The 25,234-nt window shown below is 35.4% G+C and overlaps 1 protein-coding gene across 1 annotated transcript in view; it reads left to right on the forward strand.

Moving 5' to 3' along the window:
- The first annotated feature begins 2,393 nt into the window (after positions 1 to 2,393).
- Positions 2,394 to 25,234, forward strand: part of LOC113342256 — a 31,149-nt gene continuing 8,308 nt past the window's right edge. The window contains exons 1-2 of the mRNA XM_026586853.1: positions 2,394 to 2,466; positions 2,659 to 4,155. Of these exons, the coding sequence (XP_026442638.1) occupies positions 2,394 to 2,466; positions 2,659 to 4,155 (1,570 nt within the window). The remainder of the gene's footprint in view (positions 2,467 to 2,658; positions 4,156 to 25,234) is intronic.

A 25,234-nucleotide genomic window follows, 5' to 3' on the forward strand; every position in this document is an offset into this window, starting at 1 on the left:
CTATAGGTATTGATAGTTTTTCACTAAAATTCACAAAGGGGGAGATTGTTAGAGCATTGCTTGGTCGAACTCGCAAGAGTTGCTATCTCAAGCTTGTTTGTAAAGTTTAGTTGATCAAAACTATAAGTCTTAAATTCTAGTCTACTTATAGCTATGTCTCGGATTAGGATAGAATGTGTAATTGAGCTTTAGACTTCACGTCATTCATCGATTGAAGACGAAGATCTATTGAGGAGATATTGGAGGAACTTCATCAATAAAAGGTATGTGGAGACTAAAACTTATCTATCACTCAGAAATCTATTCTATTCTATCTCCTAATGAGATTAAGTCGTATATGTATAGACTTTATAATATACTCGCTTGGTATTTCGAGCTAAATTTAACTCGGTTATTTATTTCTCAAAATATGTGTTGGAAGCTTTTTGCTTTAGCTATGTTCATCATATTATTGACAAGTTTAGTTGGAAACAATTTACTTCTTGGAAACTAAATAACAAGTCAAAAGATGATCATGTGAAAATCGCCTTGAAACATCTTACATGATTTGTGTGAAACAATCATTTGATGTCGACTCGGAAAGTTTTGTATCAATCATTCAATCACTTGAAAATTACTTCTAAGCTAATAGTTTGTGTGAGACAGTTATTGTCGTCTTCTAAGGATGTTTCAATGATAGAAATGGGAGTTTAGAACAAAAACCTTGGTAACAAAGCATTCAATATTCACCGTTAGATGAAAAACCCGATTTAACCAAGCTAATATATTTCAACCGTTAGATCGAAACTTAGCTTGTCACACACAAATGAAATGTATTTCATTTAGGTTTGAGTAACCGTACCTAAACGTGTACACTTAGTTGGTTCACAAATAGTTAACCAATGGTTAGCCATATGAGTACTTTCATATTAATTGTATTCATCTTCTTCACATAACTAGTTCAAATGACTCATAAGAACTAGTTGAAGAGTTGTTCAATTGCTTAGGACTTTATGAATAGACACAATTGAAACAAAATCGGTTTGATGCACTTGAATCAATTCATGAACAATATAGCCACGGTTTGCAAAGATTGCATTCCTTATTGATTTATTGTTTAAGTTCATGAACTTCCGATTTGAGAAATATAACCAGCTTGGATAACCGTACGGGTACGTGTACCATAGCTAGCGGATTTGAGTTTACAAACTCAGCAGAAATTTTTGGTCAAAAACTTCTGTGGGTACGCGTACGGGTACGCGTACCCAAGGTGACTAGTTTAACAGTTTTCAAACTTACAAACTCAGCAGAAATTTTCGGTTCGAAAACTTCCGCTGGTACGCGTACCCAACCTGTCTCTTTCACCAATACCTTATCCACACATATGCACACACTTGGTTTCCGGCACATGGATTTATACACTAATGTGCGAACACACTATATATGTTTATATCCATAGTTGGTTACGTAATCTCAACTCTACATTTCAGTCATTGAAACATTCTTCTACAATGTAACAGTCGTTATTCACAACTATCGTCATCAAAGTTATTTCAAGATTGAAACGTCATCATGACTTTCGTCACGGGTAAAGATGAAAAGTGGTTAAAGCGAAAGCTTACCAACACATATTTCGAGAAAAAGATAGGCGAGTAAACTCGGCTCGAAATAGCAAACGTGTATGTATGAATACTATCATACTTATACGACTTTGTTTCAAGAGTAGGAGATAGAGTAGATAGACTTTTGAGTGATAGATAAGTTCAAGTCTCCACATACCTTTTAGTCGGATGAAGTTCCACTGGTTCCTTGGGTAGTTCTTCGTCTTCGTAAGATGATCGCCATGGAGTCTGGAGCTCAACTACACTAAACTGTCATAAACCGAGACTTAGCTATAAGTAGTCTAGAAATCAAGACATATAGTTTTGACAACTAAACTTGACAAACATGCTTGAGATAGCAAAGCATGCGAGTTCGGCCAAGCAATGCTCTAACATCAAGTTTGGTTGTCATATTTAGTTCCAAAACTCGAGTCGCTTAATAAGTAAACTAGATTCAACTTCGATAGGTTAGACTAGAAACGATAGAACTATTGTGCTCTAGTTACTCACAAAGTTCTGAAGATAGATTGAAGACAACAATAACATTATCCTTTAGCTTGAGGTTAGTAACTACGACTTGACTTGTTCCATTTCTATCTTTTTTCTTTCAAATTTTTTAGATTGAAAACATAACATGCGAGGACATATTTTTATGATCAAAGTGTCAAGGAATTTATTGAATTACGAGGTATAACGCTTATCTTTTGAACTTCGTAGATATGACATCGACATAATCTTATGAATGCTGTAATGATTATGTGAATGGGTAGACGTCCATTCCTTCATCTTGGATCATCTTTTAGGTGATTCAAGATGGGGGAAACTTCTGATTCTTCTAAAAATCCTAATGAGAATAAAACCGTGTCTTTTGCTGATTTGGTTAAGGGTAAAAAAACCCTATATGCTAAATGATTCTGATTTATTATCTCTACCTGATGCATCTTTGTATGAAAAGGAACCAACCTTGGATTTACCTTTAGAACTTACACAAGAAGGGCGAAAGATTTTTCAATTCAGTCTTATTGGGAGACTGAATTTTAAAGGCTTGAAACTTAATGAGGTGCAAAAAATTTGGAAGAACAATGGGGAATTGGTACTGGAAGGTGCAAACTTGTTCCTGTGACAAAAGGTTTTTTCATCATCAAGTTGATATCTAAGGAAGACAAAGAACGAGTTTGGCATGGAGATTCATGGACGGTTCAACAACAAACTCTTAGGGTTTTTAACTTTTACCCTAATTTTGATCCGGAGAGGCAAAATACATCTTGCGCTTCTGTTTGGGTTAGTTTCCCTGGCTTGTACATAGAATTATGGACAAAAAGGATTCTATTATCTATTGCAAAAATTCTTGGGAAGCCAATTGCTATTGATCAGAAAACTTTGGATCATGATGTTGGAAACTATGCTAATGTGCTTATTGATATTGATTTTGCTAAACCAATTCCTAAAAGAATTCGTTTGAAAGCTAATAGCAATGAGTTTTGGCAATATGTTGAAGTTCAGGATTTGGAGAATATCAAGTTTTGCACACATTATAAGTTTATAGGTCATAAGTTCGAAAATTGTCTTGCTGCTCGCAAGCTTTTGGGAGGTTCTAAATCTTCTAATGTGTCTCAAAAACCTCAGAAAGATGATAAAGAGGTTAACAATCCAAATAAAAAGTATGCTTGGAGAGAAGTGCGTGGAAAAAATAACGTGAATGGTAATGGTTCCAATGCAGACAAGGGCATTCATTCTGAAGTTATTGTTTCCCATGAAAACTATGCAGAGAACGTCAATAATATTGTAGCAAAGGAAGGTATTCAGTCTGTTGGTGCTAGTACAACACAAACTGACCAAGGTGTTGGATTTTCTTCACATCAAGAGAAAGAATTAGCTGAGGATAAACAATTGGAGGACGAGCTTAATAGCTCTTTTGTTGAGTATCGTGAAGCTCAGCTCAAACTAATAAGATGTAAAAATGCAATTGCAACAAAAAAGGATATTGCAGCACGTAAAAATTATGTTCATGCAGTTCATGAAGTTGTTCCGTCAGATAGTGTGCAAAGTAATTCGGAGATTACTAGCAAGCAAACTCATTCAAGGACTAACGTGGAATCTGGACTGGTTATGCAGAAGCAAACTTTCGTGCCCAATAAGAACTATGAGTCCGTATCCAAGCAAAACTTGGTTTTGGAAACTCAACAACAGTTCGTGTACAAGGAAAACTCTGAGATTATGTCCGTGAATTGTCATACTCAGGCCTTGAATATCTCTCCAGGTTTGAATACAAATCCAGGGTCTGTACCCAACTCGGTTTTGGAAACTTATTCCAAGCCAGAGTCCGTGAATAAGAATAAGCATGCCAAGCAAGCTGAAAATCAAGCCGTGACTAATTCTGAGGCTAATTCTAAACAAGAGTCATCTAAAGAGGATTGGAAAACAGTTAAAGGTAAGAACTCCCCTACTAAGGGTACACCTTTTAAATTTAAATCTTTTGAAACTCCTTATGTGGATGCACTTTTTCAATCTGAATTAGTGGTGAATAACAAGTATGGTGCTCTAGCTTCTGAATTGGGCCTTGCTAATGATTCTAGTGAGGTTTTGGTGGAGGAGGAACAAGATGATTCTAGTGACTCAGACATTAGTATGGGTTCGAAAGAATGGGGTGAAGTTGATGCAGATATTATAGCAAGGAAACAAGCTAGAAAAGTGGCCAAGAAAGCTGCAAAACTGTTGGCCTTGCGGTCTTTGCAATCTGATGCTAGCTTGGAGTTCAATAAGGCCAATAAGGAATCTCTAGGTTACGATAATGATCATAACAAGGAAACAACAACCGGGTTTGATATTAATAATATTTTATCTATGGAGGAATTAGAGGAGGCAAGTAACATTGAGAATGTTGAAGTGCGTAAAATTTTTATTAGGAATCCATCCTTTAGACAAGACTATTTCAAGGAGAAAAATGAGCTAATGGATAGAATGGCACCTAAGAGAAAAGCTCAATCTCCTATTAAGCTTATTCCTTGTGGTAATTATGCTTCAGATGAGGATGAATATGATGATATTTATGAAGATGAATACAAGCATCCTTATGGAGACCTTGATTTGACACAAATAATTGCTGGTCTTCATTCCAAGAAGAGGAATTTTAGAGTTGGAAACAAGGGGCGCAAACAAATTTAATGTTCCTAGTTTTTCACATTATGTTTTTTATTTGTGTTTATGAGCTTATTTTATGAGCTTTTAGAGTTTTCCTGCCCCTTTGGTTTATGGGGGTGGGGAGACCTTGAGCCTCCCATCTTGTAATTCTTGTAATTACGTTTTTTTGTTATAATAAACCTTGGACTTAACAAAAAAAAAGATTATGTGAATGGGTAACGGTGAAGATTTCATCCTAGAAAACAATGTTTACCTTTTTTTAAAGGAAGTACATTCATGAACTTGTTTTATGAATCGAAAGGGAAATCGCTAGGGTTATTGGTATTGTTATTCATTGCATATCTTTTGATTACCAATATGTGTGAGTTAGTAGAACCGATCATAACTTGTTATGTGTCTTGGTATAACTATTCACAATGCCTGACTTATGATTTGGTATGACTAGTTTTGATTAATTAGTGTAACCGATCCTAAGTAATCACCTGAGATGGTATGATCGATTTTTGTAATTTGTGTGACCGATCCTAGTAATTGGTGTGACCAATCACAAAAGAGTTGTGTAATCGATCCTTGTAATTGGTGTAACCGATCCTGGTAACTGGTGTGACCAATTATAAGCAATACCATGAGTTACTTGAACATGTGCATAAAACTTATTTATTAATTGTTCGAAGATATTCCTTGATACTCAAACCGGAATATTCCTAATATCTTTTGATATTTGGAAATATGCTTTTAATATATTAATATTCGAAAATATATTATTGTAATAATTTCATAAATGTGTTTTTAACACATTCGGAATTAATATGATATTAATAAGGCCAATAAGGAATCTCTAGGTTACGATAATGATCATAACAAGGAAACAACAACCGGGTTTGATATTAATAATATTTTATCTATGGAGGAATTAGAGGAGGCAAGTAACATTGAGAATGTTGAAGTGCGTAAATTTTTTATTAGGAATCCATCCTTTAGACAAGACTATTTCAAGGAGAAAAATGAGCTAATGGATAGAATGGCACCTAAGAGAAAAGCTCAATCTCCTATTAAGCTTATTCCTTGTGGTAATTATGCTTCAGATGAGGATGAATATGATGATATTTATGAAGATGAATACAAGCATCCTTATGGAGACCTTGATTTGACACAAATAATTGCTGGTCTTCATTCCAAGAAGAGGAATTTTAGAGTTGGAAACAAGGGGCGCAAACAATTTTAATGTTCCTAGTTTTTCACATTATGTTTTTTATTTGTGTTTATGAGCTTATTTTATGAGCTTTTAGAGTTTTCCTGCCCCTTTGGTTTATGGGGGTGGGGAGACCTTGAGCCTCCCATCTTGTAATTCTTGTAATTACGTTTTTTTGTTATAATAAACCTTGGACTTAACAAAAAAAAAGATTATGTGAATGGGTAACGGTGAAGATTTCATCCTAGAAAACAATGTTTACCTTTTTTTAAAGGAAGTACATTCATGAACTTGTTTTATGAATCGAAAGGGAAATCGCTAGGGTTATTGGTATTGTTATTCATTGCATATCTTTTGATTACCAATATGTGTGAGTTAGTAGAACCGATCATAACTTGTTATGTGTCTTGGTATAACTATTCACAATGCCTGACTTATGATTTGGTATGACTAGTTTTGATTAATTAGTGTAACCGATCCTAAGTAATCACCTGAGATGGTATGATCGATTTTTGTAATTTGTGTGACCGATCCTAGTAATTGGTGTGACCAATCACAAAAGAGTTGTGTAATCGATCCTTGTAATTGGTGTAACCGATCCTGGTAACTGGTGTGACCAATTATAAGCAATACCATGAGTTACTTGAACATGTGCATAAAACTTATTTATTAATTGTTCGAAGATATTCCTTGATACTCAAACCGGAATATTCCTAATATCTTTTGATATTTGGAAATATGCTTTTAATATATTAATATTCGAAAATATATTATTGTAATAATTTCATAAATGTGTTTTTAACACATTCGGAATTAATATGATAATATTTCGTATTAATATGGAAATTTTCGGAAATGTGTTTTTAACACGTTTATTATGAAAATTCAGTATTAGATATTAATGTGTTTTTAACACATTTGATATTAATAAGCATATCTCTTGATTTATATTAGTAAAGTATTTTATATGCTAGCTAATATTTGGTTATCAATACCAGAGAGATTTCGATGATATTAATTGAATATTAATTGTAAAAATAACAAAACCGAAAATATGTATTTATTAAATATCTTTGAGAATTTTCGGTTTTTGGTAATTACTTAATATTCAAGCTTCCTTGATCTATAAATACCTAAGTTTGCATTTCTAACAAAATATCCTAAGAGCCAGCAAAACTAGCTTGTTGTGTTGTTACTGGTGGAGCCGTCTATTCGGAGAGGAAAGTACCTTAATTAGGCGAAATCTCTTACGACCGCTCGTTTAAAGATTTATGTGGGATCAAAAATCTCTACGAGTACCTTTGGTGGGAAACTAGATGATTGCATTGTTATTTTAGTTTTCGATTATTGATTTGATTGACTAACGGTGGTTGAATCTTTGATTGCACCTAGTTTGTTTATTCTTGAGAACATTCTCTTCTGATATAAGGGTCACTCAAACTAGATCAAAATTTAACGTTTCTACAGATCTAAGTTTTTCTAGATCCATAAGATAGATTCATTGACTTGCCGTTGTTAACAGACTCCTTTCAGTGCGACAAATCAATAAGGAATCAAGTTTTTTGTTGCAGGTTGTTACTTTGAAGATTAAATCGAAGATTGAAGACTTTGAAGATTTGAAGACTTTTATTCTTGTGTTTTCATCTTGGTGTAACTTTCTGTCACTTGATTTTCTGGGATTAAAAGGTTGTTTATTTTCGATAAACATAAACCTTGTTAGATCAACAAGTTGTTTGTGATTTTATCATAAACCTTGTAATCAAGATTGATTATTTCGGTAATCACTGTATATACATAGAAATATGGATCAGGGAAGATCAATACTGCGGAATACACAAGGATTCATTCTATTTGCCATCACTATTTGCACAATGACATACAATAGACATAATCCTTGTAAACAAAAGATTTTAACCTATCTTCCATCAAAATGACATAATAGGCTTAAATTTTGTATTGTCAAAAGTTCATTCATTCTTTTATCAATACATGCATATCGACAGACGAAAGACTTAACTTTTGACAAGGTATGGGACAATCATAGTTCACGGACGCAAACACACATATCCCATAACAAATTGCAATATATAAAACCATAAAGATTAAGGGGAAGGATCCGTTGACATGGTTACATAATCTTGACATTTTAGCGCCATTTTCTCTACCAAACCCAACGGGCAATGAATTTGAGGCTAGTTTTTTGATGACATGTTCTTCTTATAAGTCTCTACACTCCCACCAAAAATGAGAGAATTCCGAGATGTATAAGACCACCATATACCACTTTGAATATCAACCGTTGAAAATTAACGACTGAAATTAAAATTTGTGGATGGTGGTCTTATACATCTCGGAATTCTCTCATTTTTGGTGGGAATGTAGAGTTTTATACGAGGAACATGTCTCCAAAATATTAGCTTTAGTTTCATTGCCGATTGGGTTTGATAGAAAAAATGATAACCTTGTCAACGGATTATATCGTTATAACCATGTAAACGGATCCTTCCCCAAAGATTAATACTGCAAAAATCATCTTCCAAATTTTTTTAGAATTTAAACAAATAAGCTTAAAAACATGAAGATGAAAACGTTGGACATAGCTATGTGTAATCACAATAGTGGCTATTCCAAACTCTAGTTATTCTTCTAAACAAAACAAGAAAGTCAAAGATTTACTAGACATTAAGACCTTTGAAAAATTCTTTATCGTCCCCGAACTCCTTATCGTCAACAACCATTGGCACATAAGGTTCATGAAGATAGGAGTTAATATCAATAAACCTTCTTGACTGATGTCGAACCAGGGCCTTCTGAATCTCAGTAGTCTTAAACACATAAGCTTTTATTTGTTGAATCTCTTTTTGCGTCTCCTTCAACACTTCAAGAACATCAGAAAACTTCTGAGAATTTGAAGGAACAACTCTAGGCTTCATCATATTCCTTCTTTTTCTTTTCAATGTCGGAGCTAACGGAGATTTCTCTTTTTCCTTCATGATTGATGGCTTGCCAATCATATTAAAATATTTTCCATCAAAGACATGATACTTGGAGTATCCATAAACTATGGGTTTGTGAGAGGAGATCACAATCTCAACAAGTGGTCTTAAGATAAAAGAGATTTCAAGGAAGGAAAAAAGAATGTAGGGTTAACCTTTAACAGGTTCGTGCACGCACAATTCTGAACCCTAAAGAGAGTAGAATTGTCGAGAATAACCCTCCTTTATTGATAGACATGGAAAAAGAAACAAAACTAAGAAAAGAAGAAAACAACCTTTTCCTAAAGCCTGAGAGGTACATAATCTTGTCTCTTTTGATCAGGCACATGAGACGAGATCTACAAAACAAGACAATCAAGTTGCGTTGCGGTGAACAACAATTTATCCACCATGTTCCTCTTGAGAGGAATCCACAGACCTCTGTCTATCAAAACGATTTGACCATACTTTCTTTTCTAATGGTCTTATTTTGTCCTTGGAAACTAACTTCTTAGACGAAGATAAAATCTTACATACCTCAGAGGTCTTTTGAGCAAGTTTAAGCTTATTTGCTAATCGATTTGCTCTTGGTTGAAGTTTGTTGACATGCCTCAATTTGTTTGTACTTGTAACAATTTGATAGTTCATGACTCTTTAGAGAACAATATGAGCACGTCAATCTTGGATAATATTCAGGCATCTGAGATGTGCAAGCAGCTAGACACATAGTGGAACCTGAAACATTACATACAGAGTTTCCAAAGAAGGGGTCAATTTTTTCTTCCAGATTGGTTGAGTTTTCTTCTGAAAGAATATCAAGATTGATGTATGTATTGCTACAATTATCAAAATCAATATTTTCACCAAGAAGTGCAACACTTGATTTCTCGTCTTCATTAGAATCATAACTGTCAGACAATTCATCAAGAGTTGCAGCAAGACCTTTGTTCCCAGTGTATTTCTTCCGATTTGGACACTCATTTGCAAAATGACCAAAACCTTTACACTTAAAGCACTGAGGAATATCCTCGTCATCAGTTTCATCTGTGTCCCTGTTTTTAGGAGGAATGCGATTATGAGGTTTGACTGATGCTTTAAGCTTATCTCTGGAGAACCATTTAATTCTCTTCAACAGAAGATCCCTAAACTGTCTTGTGATCATCGAGACCGATTTATCAATATCTTCATCTGATGAATCAGTCTTAAAGTGATCGTCTTCAGAGATATACACTTTTTTACTTTTATCAAGTAATTTTGTGTCTTTTATTGCTTTGAACGCAACATCCTTAGATTTGGATGAATACTCGTGATCAAAGATCTTAAGCTTCCCAGCCAGCATATTTCTGGAGAGATTATCAAGGTTATTTCCCTCAACGATGGCATGCTTCTTAGAGTTGTATCTAGATGGCAACGATATGAGAATTGTCATCACAACGTCCTTTTCAGGAATAGTCTTACCCAATGCAAAAGTTGCATTAACAATTTCAGACACTTTGTGATTAAACTCATCAAATGAATCTTCATCTGCCATACGAAGGTTTTCCCAATCAGAATTAAGGTTTTGAAGCCTATCTTCCTTTTCACTGGTATTACCTTCGAATACGGTTTCTAAGATATCCCACGCATCTTTAGACCTAGTGCAATTTGACACATGGTGCTGAAGATTTGGGGTAATGGCATGTATGATGGCATTCAAACCGTTGGAATTTTGCTTTGCAGCAAGTATCTCGGCAGGATTGTATTCACCAATGTTCTTAGGAACGTTTACATTTCCTACTACCACAACGGGAGCATCATATCCATTAACTACAGATACCCATTATTGAAAATCACGTGCTTGAAGAAAAGCTCGCATGGAAATTTTCCACCATAAGTAATTAGATCCATCGAAGACTGGTGGTACGTTAATAGAGATAACACCTCTGTCTATAGAGTTAGATCGCTACAAACACAGACTTGTAAGGTCTTGAACGTGTTTTTCTGCTGTGATACCAATTGAAAAAGCGGGGGTACAACAACCACACCCAATATTTTGGTTAGAAATCTGTATGGACTAACTCCAATATACTTTCAAGAGAATCAACTAGACTCAATCTTAACAAAGTATATCAAAGAGTTCTAATATCTCTATTTCACAATGTAATCAGCAAATCGAACAGATAGAAACCCGTAAGCCTGAATATTATGTGAAATAACTTGAACGGTACCAAAGACCAATGTTCAAGTGTCAATCAATGTAAATAAACAACCAAAGGTTGGATATTCTAATTGATTGATCTTAACGCACAACCTGTGATATTTCAATTATATAACAAAATATAATGCGGAAAAGAAACAACACAGACGCTAGAATTTTGTTAACGAGGAAACCGCAACTGCAGAAAAACCCCGGGACCTAGTCCAGATTGAACACACACTGTATTAAGCAGCTACAGACACTAGCCTACTACAAACTAACTTCAGTTTGGACTGTAGTTGAACCCCAACCAATCTCACACTGATCCAAGGTACAGTTGCGCTCCTTACGTCTCTGATCCCAACAGGATATTACGCACTTGATTCCCTTAGCTGATCTCATCCACAACTAAGAGTTGCTACGACCCAAAGTCGAAGACTTTAATAAACAAATCTGTATCACACAGAAAAGTCTATAGTAATAGATAAATATTTCTCCCACAGAAATACCTATAAGTTTTTGTTCCATCTTTTGATAAGTCAAGGTGAACATGAACCAATTCATAACCCGGGCTTATATTCCCGAAGAACAACCTAGTATTATCAGTCACCTCACAATAATCTTAATCGACACGGCGAAAGAAGACATTGCGGAATCACAAACGATGAGACGATGATGTTTGTGACTACTTTTATATCTTGCCTATCGGAGATATTAGTCTCAAGTCAATCGTTACAATTGTACTCAACACGATAGAATCAGCAAGATCAGATCACACAACTACAAGAAAGTAGTATCGGTCTGGCTTCACAATCCCAATGAAGTCTTCAAGTCGTTAACCTACAGGGTCTCGAGAAGAAACCTAAGGTTAAAGGAGAATCGACTCTAGATTATCCAACTAGTATCACACATGTGGTGTGGGGATTAGGTTTCCCAGTTGCTAGAATTCTCCTTTATATAGTCTTTCAAATCAGGGTTTGCAATCAATGTTAGCTTAGTAACAATGCATTCAAAATTTATCGTTAGATGAAAACCTGATTAGATTCAAGCTAATATCTTTCAACCGTTGGATCGAAAACTTAGCTTGTTACACACAAATGAAATGCACAATTTTAGGTTTGTGTAATCGTACCCAAACATGTACATTTGTTGGTTCAACAATAGTTAACCAAATGGTTAGCCATATGAGCACCTTAATATCAACCATATTCTTCTTCACCATAACTAGTTCAAATGACTCAACTAAACTAGTTAGAGAGTTGTTCAATTGTATAAATCTTATATAAGTATAAAAGACACAATCGAAGCAAAAACGATTTGATTCACTCGAATCGGTTCATGAACTTTATAGCCACGGTTTGCAAATTGTATTCCTCAGTCAATATAAATATAAGTTCACAAATAATCGTCTTTAGACATAACCAACTCAAGTACGCGGACTAGGTTCGCGGACTTAAGTTCCCGGAAGGAGTCCACAAACTCTAGCAGATTTTCTTGGGATGAGAACCTCCGCCAGTTCGCGGACTGGGTTCGCGGATTGAGTTCATAACCCTTGTTACGGTTTTCCTGATCAACAAAGTACGCATACTTTGGTTCAAGGAATAAGGACTTATACATATATGTGTTACCACACAATGCTTATATCCAACATTGGTTATATAATCTAAACTCTCATTTCAATCATTGAAACATTCTTAGAGGACGTTATATAGATGTTATTCACAAACCATTTTTCGTCAAAGCCATTTTCAAAGTGATTGAAACATAACATGACTTTCGTCACTAGGTAAAGATGAACTTGGCCAAAGCGAAATATTACCAACACGTATTTAGAGAAATAGATAAGTGAGATAAACTCGGCTCGAAATAGCAAATGTGTATAATCAAAGTCTATATAGCAAAACGACTTTTGTCTCAAGATAGGAGATAGAGTAGATAGACTTTTTAGTGATAGATAAGTTCAAGTCTCCACATACCTTTTAGTCGTTGAAGTTCCACCAGTTCCTTGAGTAGTTCTTCATCTTATATGATGATTTCCATGGAATTCTTGAGCTCAACTACATTTTCCATTCAAGTCCGAGACTTAGCTATAGTAGACTAGAAATCAAGACTTATAGTTTTGATCACTAACATTGACAAACATGCTTGAGATAGCAACGCATGCGAGTTCGACCGAGCAGTGCTCTAACAATCTGTAATTGTGCTTTTATCATATATTTCGGTATTGTGATTATAAAATGAGTTTGGTTACCAAACAATTTTTGTTCTTTACTGTTTGGAATACAATCCAAACGAATCTTGTCTTTTCAGTTGAAAGATTGGTAGAAGAAGTTATTGTGAACCATTAATAAGATATACTAGATTTAGTCCTAAAGAGAACGCTTGTTCTGCTAGGATATCTAGTATCAAATATCTATTGAGAACTTCGATTCTGCTAGATATTATCAAAACAAGAATACTTCTGAAGCTGAGTAACTAGGATTTTAGTTTACTTAGTATTGTCTACACGAAGTTGCAAGTTTACCTTTTTGTAGCGTCTTAATTCATTGAGTATTCAAATCTGGACTAGGTCCCGGGGTTTTTCTACAAGATTGTAGTTTTCCTCGTTAACAAAATTCTGGTGTGTTCTTTACTTTATTTCCTCATTATAATTGTGTTTATATTATAATTAAAGTAAATACACTTGTACGTTAACTAGGCACTTTATATTTATTCTGTAAGGTTTCGATTATACCGAACCAATTATCAAGTGAACACTTTGTGGTAGTATTGTCTCTATTTCATATCCATAGACGATCACACAAAGTGTATTGGATTTCTCCACTTGACTTTGGTATTCTCACATTGTTAGGCCAGTACGGACTAACCCTATTTCAAGTGGACACTGTGTTGAAATATTCCTTGAGTGATTATTGCTCCAATAGGTTTATACATGGTAGAGATTGAATAGGTTGTGATCAAATAGAGATTGATTTTCGCTGCTATTTACACCCCAGTGCTAAAGGCACTCCAGGAAAAAATAGGGGAACTTCATCTCTTACTGTTGAAACTAGATTTTAGGGCAGGAAAATATTCCTTCACCTGCGATTTTATGGGACAGAGTTGGTCGATGGTTTTGCTGGATTTTCTCAGAAGTTTGATTGGGTACGGTGTGCCAAGACTAAGACAGGAACGGTAATAGATTTGGTTTTCAACAATAAAGAAGTTTCCGTGTATATCACGAAAATCAGGGAATACAATTCTTCTTTCACCTGCGAATTTTTGGGCAATTTCTTGGTCGATGTTTGTTAGATTTTCTCAGCATTTGGATTTGGCATTAGTTGTTCCAACACAACACGATTGTTACGTGTGGTAGGATTGAGAGGAAATAGGAGTTTTCGACAATTCAGGGAGAAAAATACTCGGAGTTTATTGGAAGATTCTGTGATGATGTTTTTGGGAAGATTTTGTGAATTATGTCTCGTGTTTGGCTTGGTATCAATCTGTTCGATCAAAATAGGTTTGATAATGATCTTAAAAGCGTAAAAAAAAAGTTCATCGGTCTTTCATTAAAATAGGGAAAGGAAGTTGCATGAAAGGAATTGAGGAGAATAATTTCTGAAGATTTGTTGCTATCCTTAGGAGATTTTACAGCTCACACTATCCGTAAACACAAAAAAAAGAACAAAAAAGGAAATTACGTGTCTTGGCAGCAAAGAAAAGAATGAGAGATTCCTCGAGATATTAGAGACCCGGTGGTGTATAAATACAATGGTCAGAGTCACAGGGGAGGTTATCAAGGGGGTCGGACGTAGGTTATCGAAAGTTGGGGTGGGGGTCAAGATAGAGTAGATTTGGAGCTGCAGTTGTAGGTTAATTCTACACCATCAGGAAGAAGGAGAACACGAAGAAAAATTACCCGACGAAGTCAGTCGCGGATCAAATAAATAGTCGTTGAAACTGTTTCTAATACATTACTTGCAAAAGACCTATTGTGAATACATTTAGTTCCTCCACAAACTATCTCTTGTAACAGTGGATCTGCAACACCTATATCAGTTGCAAATTCGCTGTATTATTATTGTTCTTCAATAAAAACACCTTTTGAGTCATGTTTCTATGATAATTTATTTGTTGGAAACTAAAAAACAAGTCAAAAGATGATCATGTGAAAATCCCCTTGAAACATCTTACATGATATGTGTGAAACAATCATTTGATGTCAACTCGGAAAGTTTCGTATCGATTATTCAATCACTTGAAAATTATTTCTAAGCCAATAGTTTGTGTGAGACAGTTATTGTCATCTTCTAAGGACGTTTCAATGATAGAAATGGGAGTTTAGAACAAAAACCTTTGGATGGATACAACACAGTATGCATACCAGTATGCAAAGCAAACCCTGATTTGAAAAACTATATAAGGGAGAACTCTAGCAATTGGAAAACCTAATTCCGGCACTTTCCTGTGTCCTAGTTGCGACTAGAGTCTATTTTCCTTTGACCTAGGTTTTTAAAAAGCCATTATAGGTTAACAACTTGAAGACTTCATTTAGGATTCGTGAAGACAAACCCAACTATTTTCTCTGAAGTTGCGTGATCTGATCTCAGTTGTTTTATCGTATTGAGTACTATCTTCTCTAAGATTAACTCAAGATTTATCTCCGATAGGTAAGATATAAAAAGTAATCACAAAGCTCTTCGTCTCATTCTTTGTGATTCCACAATAACTTCTTCTACTACCATATAGTTAAGTTATTGTTAGGTGATTGATATTTCTAGGCTGCTCTTCGTGGGTATAAGACCGGATTATCAATTGGTTCATGTTCACCTTTATTTATCAAAAGACGGAAAAAAAACTTCATAGGTACTTCTGTGGGAGACTGTTAGAGCACTGCTCGGTTGAACCCACCAAGCGTTGGTATGTCAAGTGAAAAAGCAGGGGTCTAACAACCTCACCCAATATTTCGATTAGCAATCTGTATGGACTAACTCCAATATACTTTCTAGAGAATCAACTAGAAAGTCAGACTCAATCTAGATAAAAGTATATCAAAGAGTTAATATCTCAATCTCTCGATTTAATCTATACTCAAGCAAATGGAAATCTGCGAGTCTTTATCAAATACTAGAGAGATAAACTTGGATGGTACCAAAGACCAATATCCAAGTGTCAATCAATTTAAATCAACAACCAAAGTTTGGATATTCTAATTGATTGATCTTAACGCACAACCTGTGATATTTCAATTATATAACAAAATATAATGCGGAATAGAAATAACACAGACACCAGAAATTTTGTTAACAAGGAAACCGCAAATGCAGAAAACCCCCGGGACCTAGTCCAGATTGAACACCACACTGTATTAAGCCGCTAAGACACTAGCCTACTAAAAACTAACTTCGGTCTGTACTGTAGTTGTACCCTAATCAATATCACACTGATTCAAGGTACAGTTGCGCTCCTTACGTCTCTGGTCCCAGCAGGATACTACGCACTTGATTCCATTAGCTGATCTCACCCACAACCAAGAGTTACTACGACCCAAAGTCGAAGACTTTAATAAACAAATCTGTATCACACCGAAAAGTCTACGATGATAGATAAATCTGTCTCCCACATATAAACCTGAGAATTTTGTTTCATATTTTGATAAAATCAGGTGAACGGAAACCAATTGATAACCCGGACTTATATTCCCGAAGAACAGCCTAGAATTATCAATCACCTCATAATAATATAAATCGTATGGTAGCGAAACTAGATATTGCGGAATCACAAACGATGAGACGAACATGTTTGTGATTTATTTTTATCTTGCCCTATCGGAGATATAATCTCAAGTCAATTATTCAATTGAACTCGTACGATAGAAAATGGCAAGATCAGATCGCTCAACTACAAGAGAAGTAGCTTCGTCTGGCTTCACAATCCCAATGAAGTATTTCAGTCGTTAACCTACAGTGTCTCGAGAAGAAACCTAAGGTTAAAGGAGAACTGACTCTAGCAAAACCAACTAGTATCACACATGAGGTGTGGGGATTAGTTTTTCCAGTTTCTAGATGTCTCCTTTATGTAGTTTTCAAATCATGGTGTAGTTGCAGGAAATCCTAAACTACACCCCTCATATGATTTCATTATTAATCAACTCATTTTAGGTTTATACTCTTAATTTTATTGATTAATATTTGGATGTTCTTAGAAGAAAAGATAAAGAAATCAAGAATGATCTCTGCTCTAGACTTTCTCTCTCTTATTTACTTGTTTCTTACTCAAAAAAGATCTCTCCCCTCTCTTTACAACTCGAACGACTATTTATAAGGAAATACATAGTGGATGACAACTAATTTGTCCCTTATTTTCGGATATGGTCTGCGACATTCTCGCAACCTTACAAATGTTAATTTCGCAAACTCTCAAATTTTCGCAGGACTATCATATCTTTCTCGTGATCTTAGCTGACGTCATTTATTTTATCATTTCTGGAATTGTTCTGCGACGCTTAAGTGTTGTGTCATTGATAATTTCGCTGAAACATTATCATTGCGATATTCTGATCCTACATCTTGCCTCTTCTCATATCTTCTCTGCAAAGTAGAGAATGATGTGAGAAATGCCGCAGATGTTCATCTTTTCATATTCTGCATTTATTACACGTATTCTTTCTTCCATTTATTTCTCGACACGTCTTTTGTAACCGTTGCTTTTTAACCGCTTATATCTTTCCATATTAATCGTGTTTATTTTCTCGAGGAGAAATTCCCCCTATATATATTCCTTCTCACTCTCTTTTTCTTTCTTTTTATTTTCTCTGCAACTTCATCGTTCTTCTGCAAATTCCATTACTGCAACTTCTCTTCTTTCTTCTTCAATCTTTTTAAGTTCTTCTTCATCTTCATACTATTTGTTCTACAGATCTTCATAGTTCGTAACTTTCTTCGAAACAATGTCCTTGCTATTGTCTTCCATGGATTCATCAAGGTTAGTTTTTTTTTTCTTCTTTATGAGTTTTGCTGAAATTGATCTTGTTTATTGCCTTATTTGATGTTGTTTATGTGATTCCCATACTCTTGTTATTTCAGCAAAAGCGCCTCCAATACTAGATTTACAGTTCAGAACCCTAACATTTCCAAATCGCAGTATAAGGTTGTTGCGCATAAAAGAAAGTCTGTGAATGAGAAGGTAGTAAGAAACACTATCATTTTCTAATAACAATATTGTTGCATCTGTTTCTTATCTGGATTGTAAGTCGCAGGGTGATAAAGATGTTAATAAACCTCTCAAGAAATCTCGCCACCTTAAAACTGTTCCAACTTCTGTTCCCTTCCACTTACTCATCTCTTCTAAATCTCCTGCGACATCTTCGCAAGATAAACCTTTATCTCCAATTCGCGAAAAAGCTGCCTCAGACTTCATTTCTTCGGCTGACCTTTCAATGAGTGAAACTCCCCTTGTTGATCCTGCTGTGAATGAAACCTTTTCTCTTCCCATTGAGAATGTTTCTCAACCTTCTCTCTCTACCAGTTCTCTACCTAAGTCTCTCCCTCTTTCGAAAGAAACCGTGGAAGGGATAGATACTACCTTCAAAGTTTTATCTGAAGTTCTGGATGATGTTAAGAAGTCTTCTATTGATCCTATCAAGTCTAATGTTTGCGAAATTCTGAGCAAGCATTTGGGTTCTGACAGAGCTGCTTCGCAGACAGCTTTGGAAAAAGAATGTAATGTTCTTCGTCTCGAAAATCAGAAGCTTCAGAATGTCTTGCTGGATCGTGAGAATCTTCGCAAGAAGAATGATGAACTGAGAGGTATGATTTTCTTATCTGTGTCTTTAATTTTCCTTTTTAATGGTTTTATCCCTCCCATATTTAATTATCCTTGAAATCCCTCTTTCGCATGTTAAGCTTTAAACCAGAAACGAATAATGGAGAGATATCAATTTGAATCTGTTGTTGAAGAAGCCCGTGTTGATAAAGAAATCTTGATGGATCAATATAACCAATTAGATAACCTCTATTCATATTCTCTTGATCATATAAATAATCTTACCAATGAAAATACCCAATTAGTTCAAAGACAAGATTTATTAAGTAATGAAGTATCTCGTCTTTCTTATTCTTTAACTAAAGCTAGTTTAGGGATGGAAACTTTATCGGATGAGAATAAAACCTTATCCCAAGAGAAGAGAACTTATTTAAGAAGATGGCGATATCTTCGCAATAACTTAGTATTCTTCAAAAAGTATGTGATGACCAAGAGCAATCTCTTCGCTCTTTGAGAAATGAACTTAAAGAAGTAACAGAGTCATCTATCGCTGAAAGAGATACACTCATTCAAGGTAGAATAGCTTTAAGTGTAAAGGCGAATCAGCTTAAAGAACAATATTCCAAATTAGAAGAATCTTATTCTTCTCTTGCGAAGAAAAATGCCTTTCTTATTTCTAAAAAGAAAAATCTGCAGTCTTGACTTAAAGGTTTAGTTGGAGATAAGTTTGATGACGCAATGGACCTTTGGGAGAATAGTTGTTTGTCCTTGATTCAACACCTTATTTCGCAAAAGGAAGGTAGTCATAATAGTTTGACTGCCTTAATTATCTTTTCTTTGTCATATCTTTCTGAATTCTTTATCTTAATGAAATTTTGTATTCTATCTTTCGCAGAGTCTGAGAAGAATCTTCATTCTTCCATTTCTGTTTTGGAGGCTAAATATGCCAAAATTCGCAAAGAAAATGCATTGCTCGTCTCTACCCTTACTGGCTCTCGCGACCGAGCAGAAAGAAGACTTGATTATCTTGCTTATTTTAAGGATATTCAAGATATGAATCATCAGAGAGCACTCCTTCGCCAAGTTCATCTTCGGGCTGAAGTCCTTGTAAATGACATTTTATTGTCCAAATATCTTTCTCCTACATCAATTGATCCTTTAGAAGTAGATGATGATGAAGTTCCTCGTCCTGCTGATAGTGATTATGATTATGAAAGAGGTGCAGAGGATAATTTCTTGGAAGATGAAGAATAGATTCCTTCTAAAGAAGCATCTACTGGTGTTAATCAAAATGAGAAAGAAATTTCTCCTGAAGAAGTAATTGCTGGCGATAATCAAGATACTAGTCAAGGCGAAGATCAAAACCGAAATGAAGGAGAGTCTTGCGAGAATATTGGCGAAGAATTTCTGTTATCTCCTGCTGCTGAAATTAATATTGAAGCTTGAGCTTCTTATCTAGCTTTGTCTCTTTGAACTGTCTTATTTTTATCACTTTTGCGAGTTACACTTTTCAACCAACTTTGGAGTCAATTTTTCCTTTTAATATTTTGTTGATGAGAAAGATAATGCTTCTTGTGTATTGATTCCCATACTTGCCTCTCATTATATTTCTTGCAAAAAATAATCTGTGACAAATACTTATAAATATTTTGTTTTATCATATGGTCTTATTTTTCCTTCCTAATTAAAGGTCTTATTATGCCACCTCTTGTCATTGCAACAAAATCGCAGGACGTCCTTGCACTTTCATGCAAAAACCCATTGATTTTGCCTTAACTTTTTCTTTTGTATTATAGCCTCTTCAAGAATGTTGCGACAATATAGGCCTAAATATTCTTGCGAAAATAAAGCCCCATGACATTGCGTCTTGCGACGAAATCGCAGGACGTCTTCGCACTTTCATGCGAAAACCCATTGATCTCGTCTTATCCTTTTCTTTTGTATTATTGCCTCTTCAGGATTGTTGCACAAATATGACAAGCCTTAATATCCTTGCGAATAAAAGCCTCATGACATTTGCGTCTTAAGACACTTATCAGCTCCCTAATGGAGGTGCCGCCCTTATCTCCCCCTGGTTGCCCCTTCAAGGAGGCGTACTTCTACCATACAAGGTTAGCTCCTCCCATCCAGTCTTAACAACAACCAGTTGTTTTCGCAGCTCTTATCCCTTTTACCTATAGGGCTTATGGTTACGAGACTGCACCCTAAGTGGGGTTTTCTTCAGGCCGAGTGCAGTATAAGCCAAGACTTGTCAAGAATGGCAAGGTACGCTTCAAACGTCCCTGGCACTCTTGACTCAACCGTGTACCTCGGCGCCTTGATCAGATCTGCACTCCTTGGGAGAGTCCTTATTACCTTAGTCGCCCAACCAAGTCATATGCTTAAGCTGAGAATCCAAGGTGCCTCTCCCGGATGGGCTTTATTGACCCCAAATCTCCATGACTCAGGTTCCGGTGGCGGTGTAGCCTTTCCCTGAGCCATGCAACAGGTACCCCCTAATATGACGTACTTTAGGTCTTACATTTGCCTCTTGCGAAATTTTATTCGCGAACTAGGGTGTACGCCATAAAGGTTCGCCCCTTTCTTTTATGTCATTGTTCTGTGATTATCTCTGCGAAAATTTCGCACATCATGATCTTGTTTTGATATATAATCTTGCAATTATTCTTTCAGAATCCATAACTTCTCAAAGCTTCTTACGGATAATATCTTTTTAAGTACAACCTGTTCCATGGTCTGTCTAATCTATGACCAACATCTCTTCCTTCTGGATCCATTAATCTATAAGCTCCTGTTCCAACTATCTCCTTAATGATGTAAGGTCCATCCCATTTTTTCGCTAATTTTCCACCATTTTCTCGCTGATATATTGGTGTTTCTCGCAGAACTAAATCTCATGGTTGAAATTCGCGTATTTTGACACGTTTATTATATTCTCGGGCTAATCTTCGCTGATAATTTTCCATATGTTGTAAAGTTTTTTCTCTTCTTTCTTCTAATTCATCAAGTTTATTTAAAATCAAACCTGCACTAAGATTTTTCTCCCAAGCTTCTCTTTTTGTTGTCGGAATAACGACTTCTGTTGGTAACACCGCTTCAACTCCGTATGTTAAACAAAAAGGTGACATTCCAGTAGCTTCTCTTCTAGTTGTATTATAATCCCATAATGCATTATGTACTTGTTCGCACCATGCTCTGTGATATCCTTCCAATTTCTTCTTTAATATATCTGCAATTGTTTTGTTTGTTGTATCTACTTGCTCATTAGCTTGTGGATACAAAGGAGTAGACTTTCCACATTTTATCTTGAATGCATTAAGTAGCATTTCTATATTCTGTCCTTCAAATTATTTCCCATTATCAGATACCAACTGTGCAGGAATTCCGAATCTGCAAATGATATTTTCGAATATGAATGTAAAGATATCTTTGTCACGAATATGCTGTACTGCCTTGACTTCTGTCCATTTTGTGAGATAATCTTTTGCGACTATTAAGTATCTTCTTTGTCCAGATCCTGGTAAAAATGGCCCCACAATATCTAAGCCCCACTTTCCAAAAGGCCACACACTGATTGAAGATGACAATGATGCTCCAGGTGCATGTATTTTCTTTCCATGTCGCTGAAAATCTTCGCAAAGTCTTGATATTTGTATTGCATCTTCATGCATATATGGCCAGTAATAACCTTGCATTTTTACTAACATGTCATCTACGTATACTTCTAATGTTTTGTGTATCCATTTTGCGAACACCTTCTCTACCATTCTTTGGTATGTCGCTCTCGCGTTTCGCAAACCAAATGGCATTTTCGTGTAACAATATAAACCTCTAGGGGAAAAGTAAGCAGTATGTTCTTGATCTTCTTCAGCAAGAGGGATTTGGTTATACCCTTTGTACCCATCTAAAAATGATACCCTATCATTTCCCGCTGCGGATTCCACCATTTGAGGAATATCTGGTAATGGAAAACTATCTTTGGGGCAAGCTTTGTTTAAGTCAGTGAAATCTATGCAAATCCTGATTCCTTTGTTTTTCTTTGGGACAATGACTATATTCGCTATCCATTCTGGGTAGTTAGCTTCTCTTATGATTCCCGCCTCAAGCATTTTCTGTAGTTCTTCTTCTATTTGGGAATGGTAAGTTGTTGCAATTTTTCTTATTCTCTATTTAAATGGTCTCACATTTTTGTTAATCTCCAACTTGTGGCATGCAATTGATGGATCTATTCCCGGTATCTCATCCATGCTTCCTGCGAAAACATCTTTATATTCTCGCAACAAGTTAACAATTCTTTCTTCTTCTTCCATATCCATTTTGGTTCCAATTCTCAATATTAGAGGTTCCTCCATAGTCCCCACGTTTATTTCTTTTGTTGGTTCTGCGGCAGTGTAACTGGGTTTAGGTTCTCTCATTGGTGTTGGTTCTTTTATTGTTTTCATAGGTCCTTCTCCTTCTTCCGAAATTTCGCTGGGTATTCCTTTGCCTTCTTTTGCCCTTATCATATATACTCTAAATTCTTCATCTTTCTTTGCTTCCTTTGCCAACTTTCTGCGAAATTGTTTCTTTTTTGCTTGTCCTTCATAATGCTCTACTTCAATTTGATGACATAATTTTGCATTGTCAACATCTCCTCTGATTTCACATATTCCATTTGGTGTGGGGAATTTAATACATTGATGCAACGTTGATATCACAGCTTTTATCGCATGTATCCATGGTCTTCCTAATAACATATTATATGGCGATTCCATATCCACCACGCACAACGTTACCTGTGTTTCGATTTCTCCAAGTGGAATTCGTACCACTATCTCTCCTTTAGTTTTTTTTGTGGATTTTCCAAAGCCGTGAACAAAATATGTTGAACTAGACATTTCTTCATCTTTAAATCCCATTCCCCGGAATGCGTGATAAAATATTATATCCACTGAACTTCCTGTATCGATTAAAGTTCTGTTCAATATCCATTCTCCTATGGATTTTGTCGTTGTCTCCTTCTCTTTTCGCGTAATAGGCACTGTGATAACCATCGGAGATGTGTGGTTCAAATTTTCTTTTGGTATTTCTGCCGCCATGAATGTAATTTTTTGCTTTTCCCAATATTTCAAGGGTGATGTCTTTTCAACAGCCATAACTTTCCTTCCTTCAAAATTTCGTTTATGTATTCTTCCTTTGATGTTTTCATGGAATTCATTAACCATCATTTTTGTTATCATATTACACTCCAATCTTTTGTCATCTTCATTAATTTTATTTATCTTTCTTCCAACTGATTCACTGATTTATTTAATCATTTTCTTGATTTGAATATTCTCAACAACAATCTTCAACTTTCGATCTTCAATGTCCCTGTTTCTAGCGCCATTATGTAGTTGCAGGAAATCCTAAACTACACCCCTCATATGATTTCATTATTAATCAAGTCATTTTAGGTTTATACTCTTAATTTTATTGATTAATCTTTGGATGTTCTTACAAGAAAAGATAAAGAAATCAAGAATGATCTCTGCTCTAGAATTTCTCTCTCCTATTTACTTGTTTCTTACTCAAAAAAGATCTCTCCCCTCTCTTTACAACTCGAACGACTATTTATAAGGAAATACATAGTGGATGACAGCTAATTTGTCCTTTATTTTCGGATATGGTCTGCGACATTCTCGCAACCTTACAAATATTAATTTCGCAAACTCTCAAATTTTCGCAGGACTATCATATCTTTCTCGTGATCTTAGATGATGTCATTTATTTTATCATTTCTGGAATTGTTCTGCGACGCTTAAGTGTTGTGTCATTGATAATTTCGCTGAAACATTATCATTGCGAGATTCTGATCCTACACAGGGTTTGCAATCCAAGTTACCTTGATAACAAAGCATTCAATATTTACCGTTAGATGAAAAACCTGATTTAACCAAGCTAATATCTTTCAACTGTTAGATCGAAACTTAGCTTGTCACACACAAATGAAATGTATTTCATTTAGGTTTGAGTAACCGTACCTAAACATGTACACTTAGTTGGTTCAAAAATAGTTAACCAATGGTTAGTCATATGAGTACTTTCATATTAACCGTATTCATCTTTTTCACATAACTGGTTCAAATGACTCATAAGAACTAGTTGAAGAGTTGTTCAATTGCTTAGGTCTTTATGAGTAGACATAACTGAAAAAAATCGGTTTGCTTCACTTGAATCAATTCATGAAAAATATAACCACGGTTTGCAAAGATTGCGTTCCTTATTGATTTATTGTTTAAGTTCATGAACTTCTGATTTGAGAAGTATAACCAGCTTGGGTACGCGTACAGGTACATGTATCATAGCTGCCGGATTTGAGTTTACAAACTCAGCAGAAATTTTCGATCGAAAACTTCCGTGGGAATACGTACGGGTATGCGTACCTAAGGTGTCTGGTTTAACAGTT

This window comes from Papaver somniferum, unplaced genomic scaffold (assembly GCF_003573695.1).
Source record: "Papaver somniferum cultivar HN1 unplaced genomic scaffold, ASM357369v1 unplaced-scaffold_35, whole genome shotgun sequence".
Lineage (NCBI taxonomy): Eukaryota > Viridiplantae > Streptophyta > Magnoliopsida > Ranunculales > Papaveraceae > Papaver > Papaver somniferum.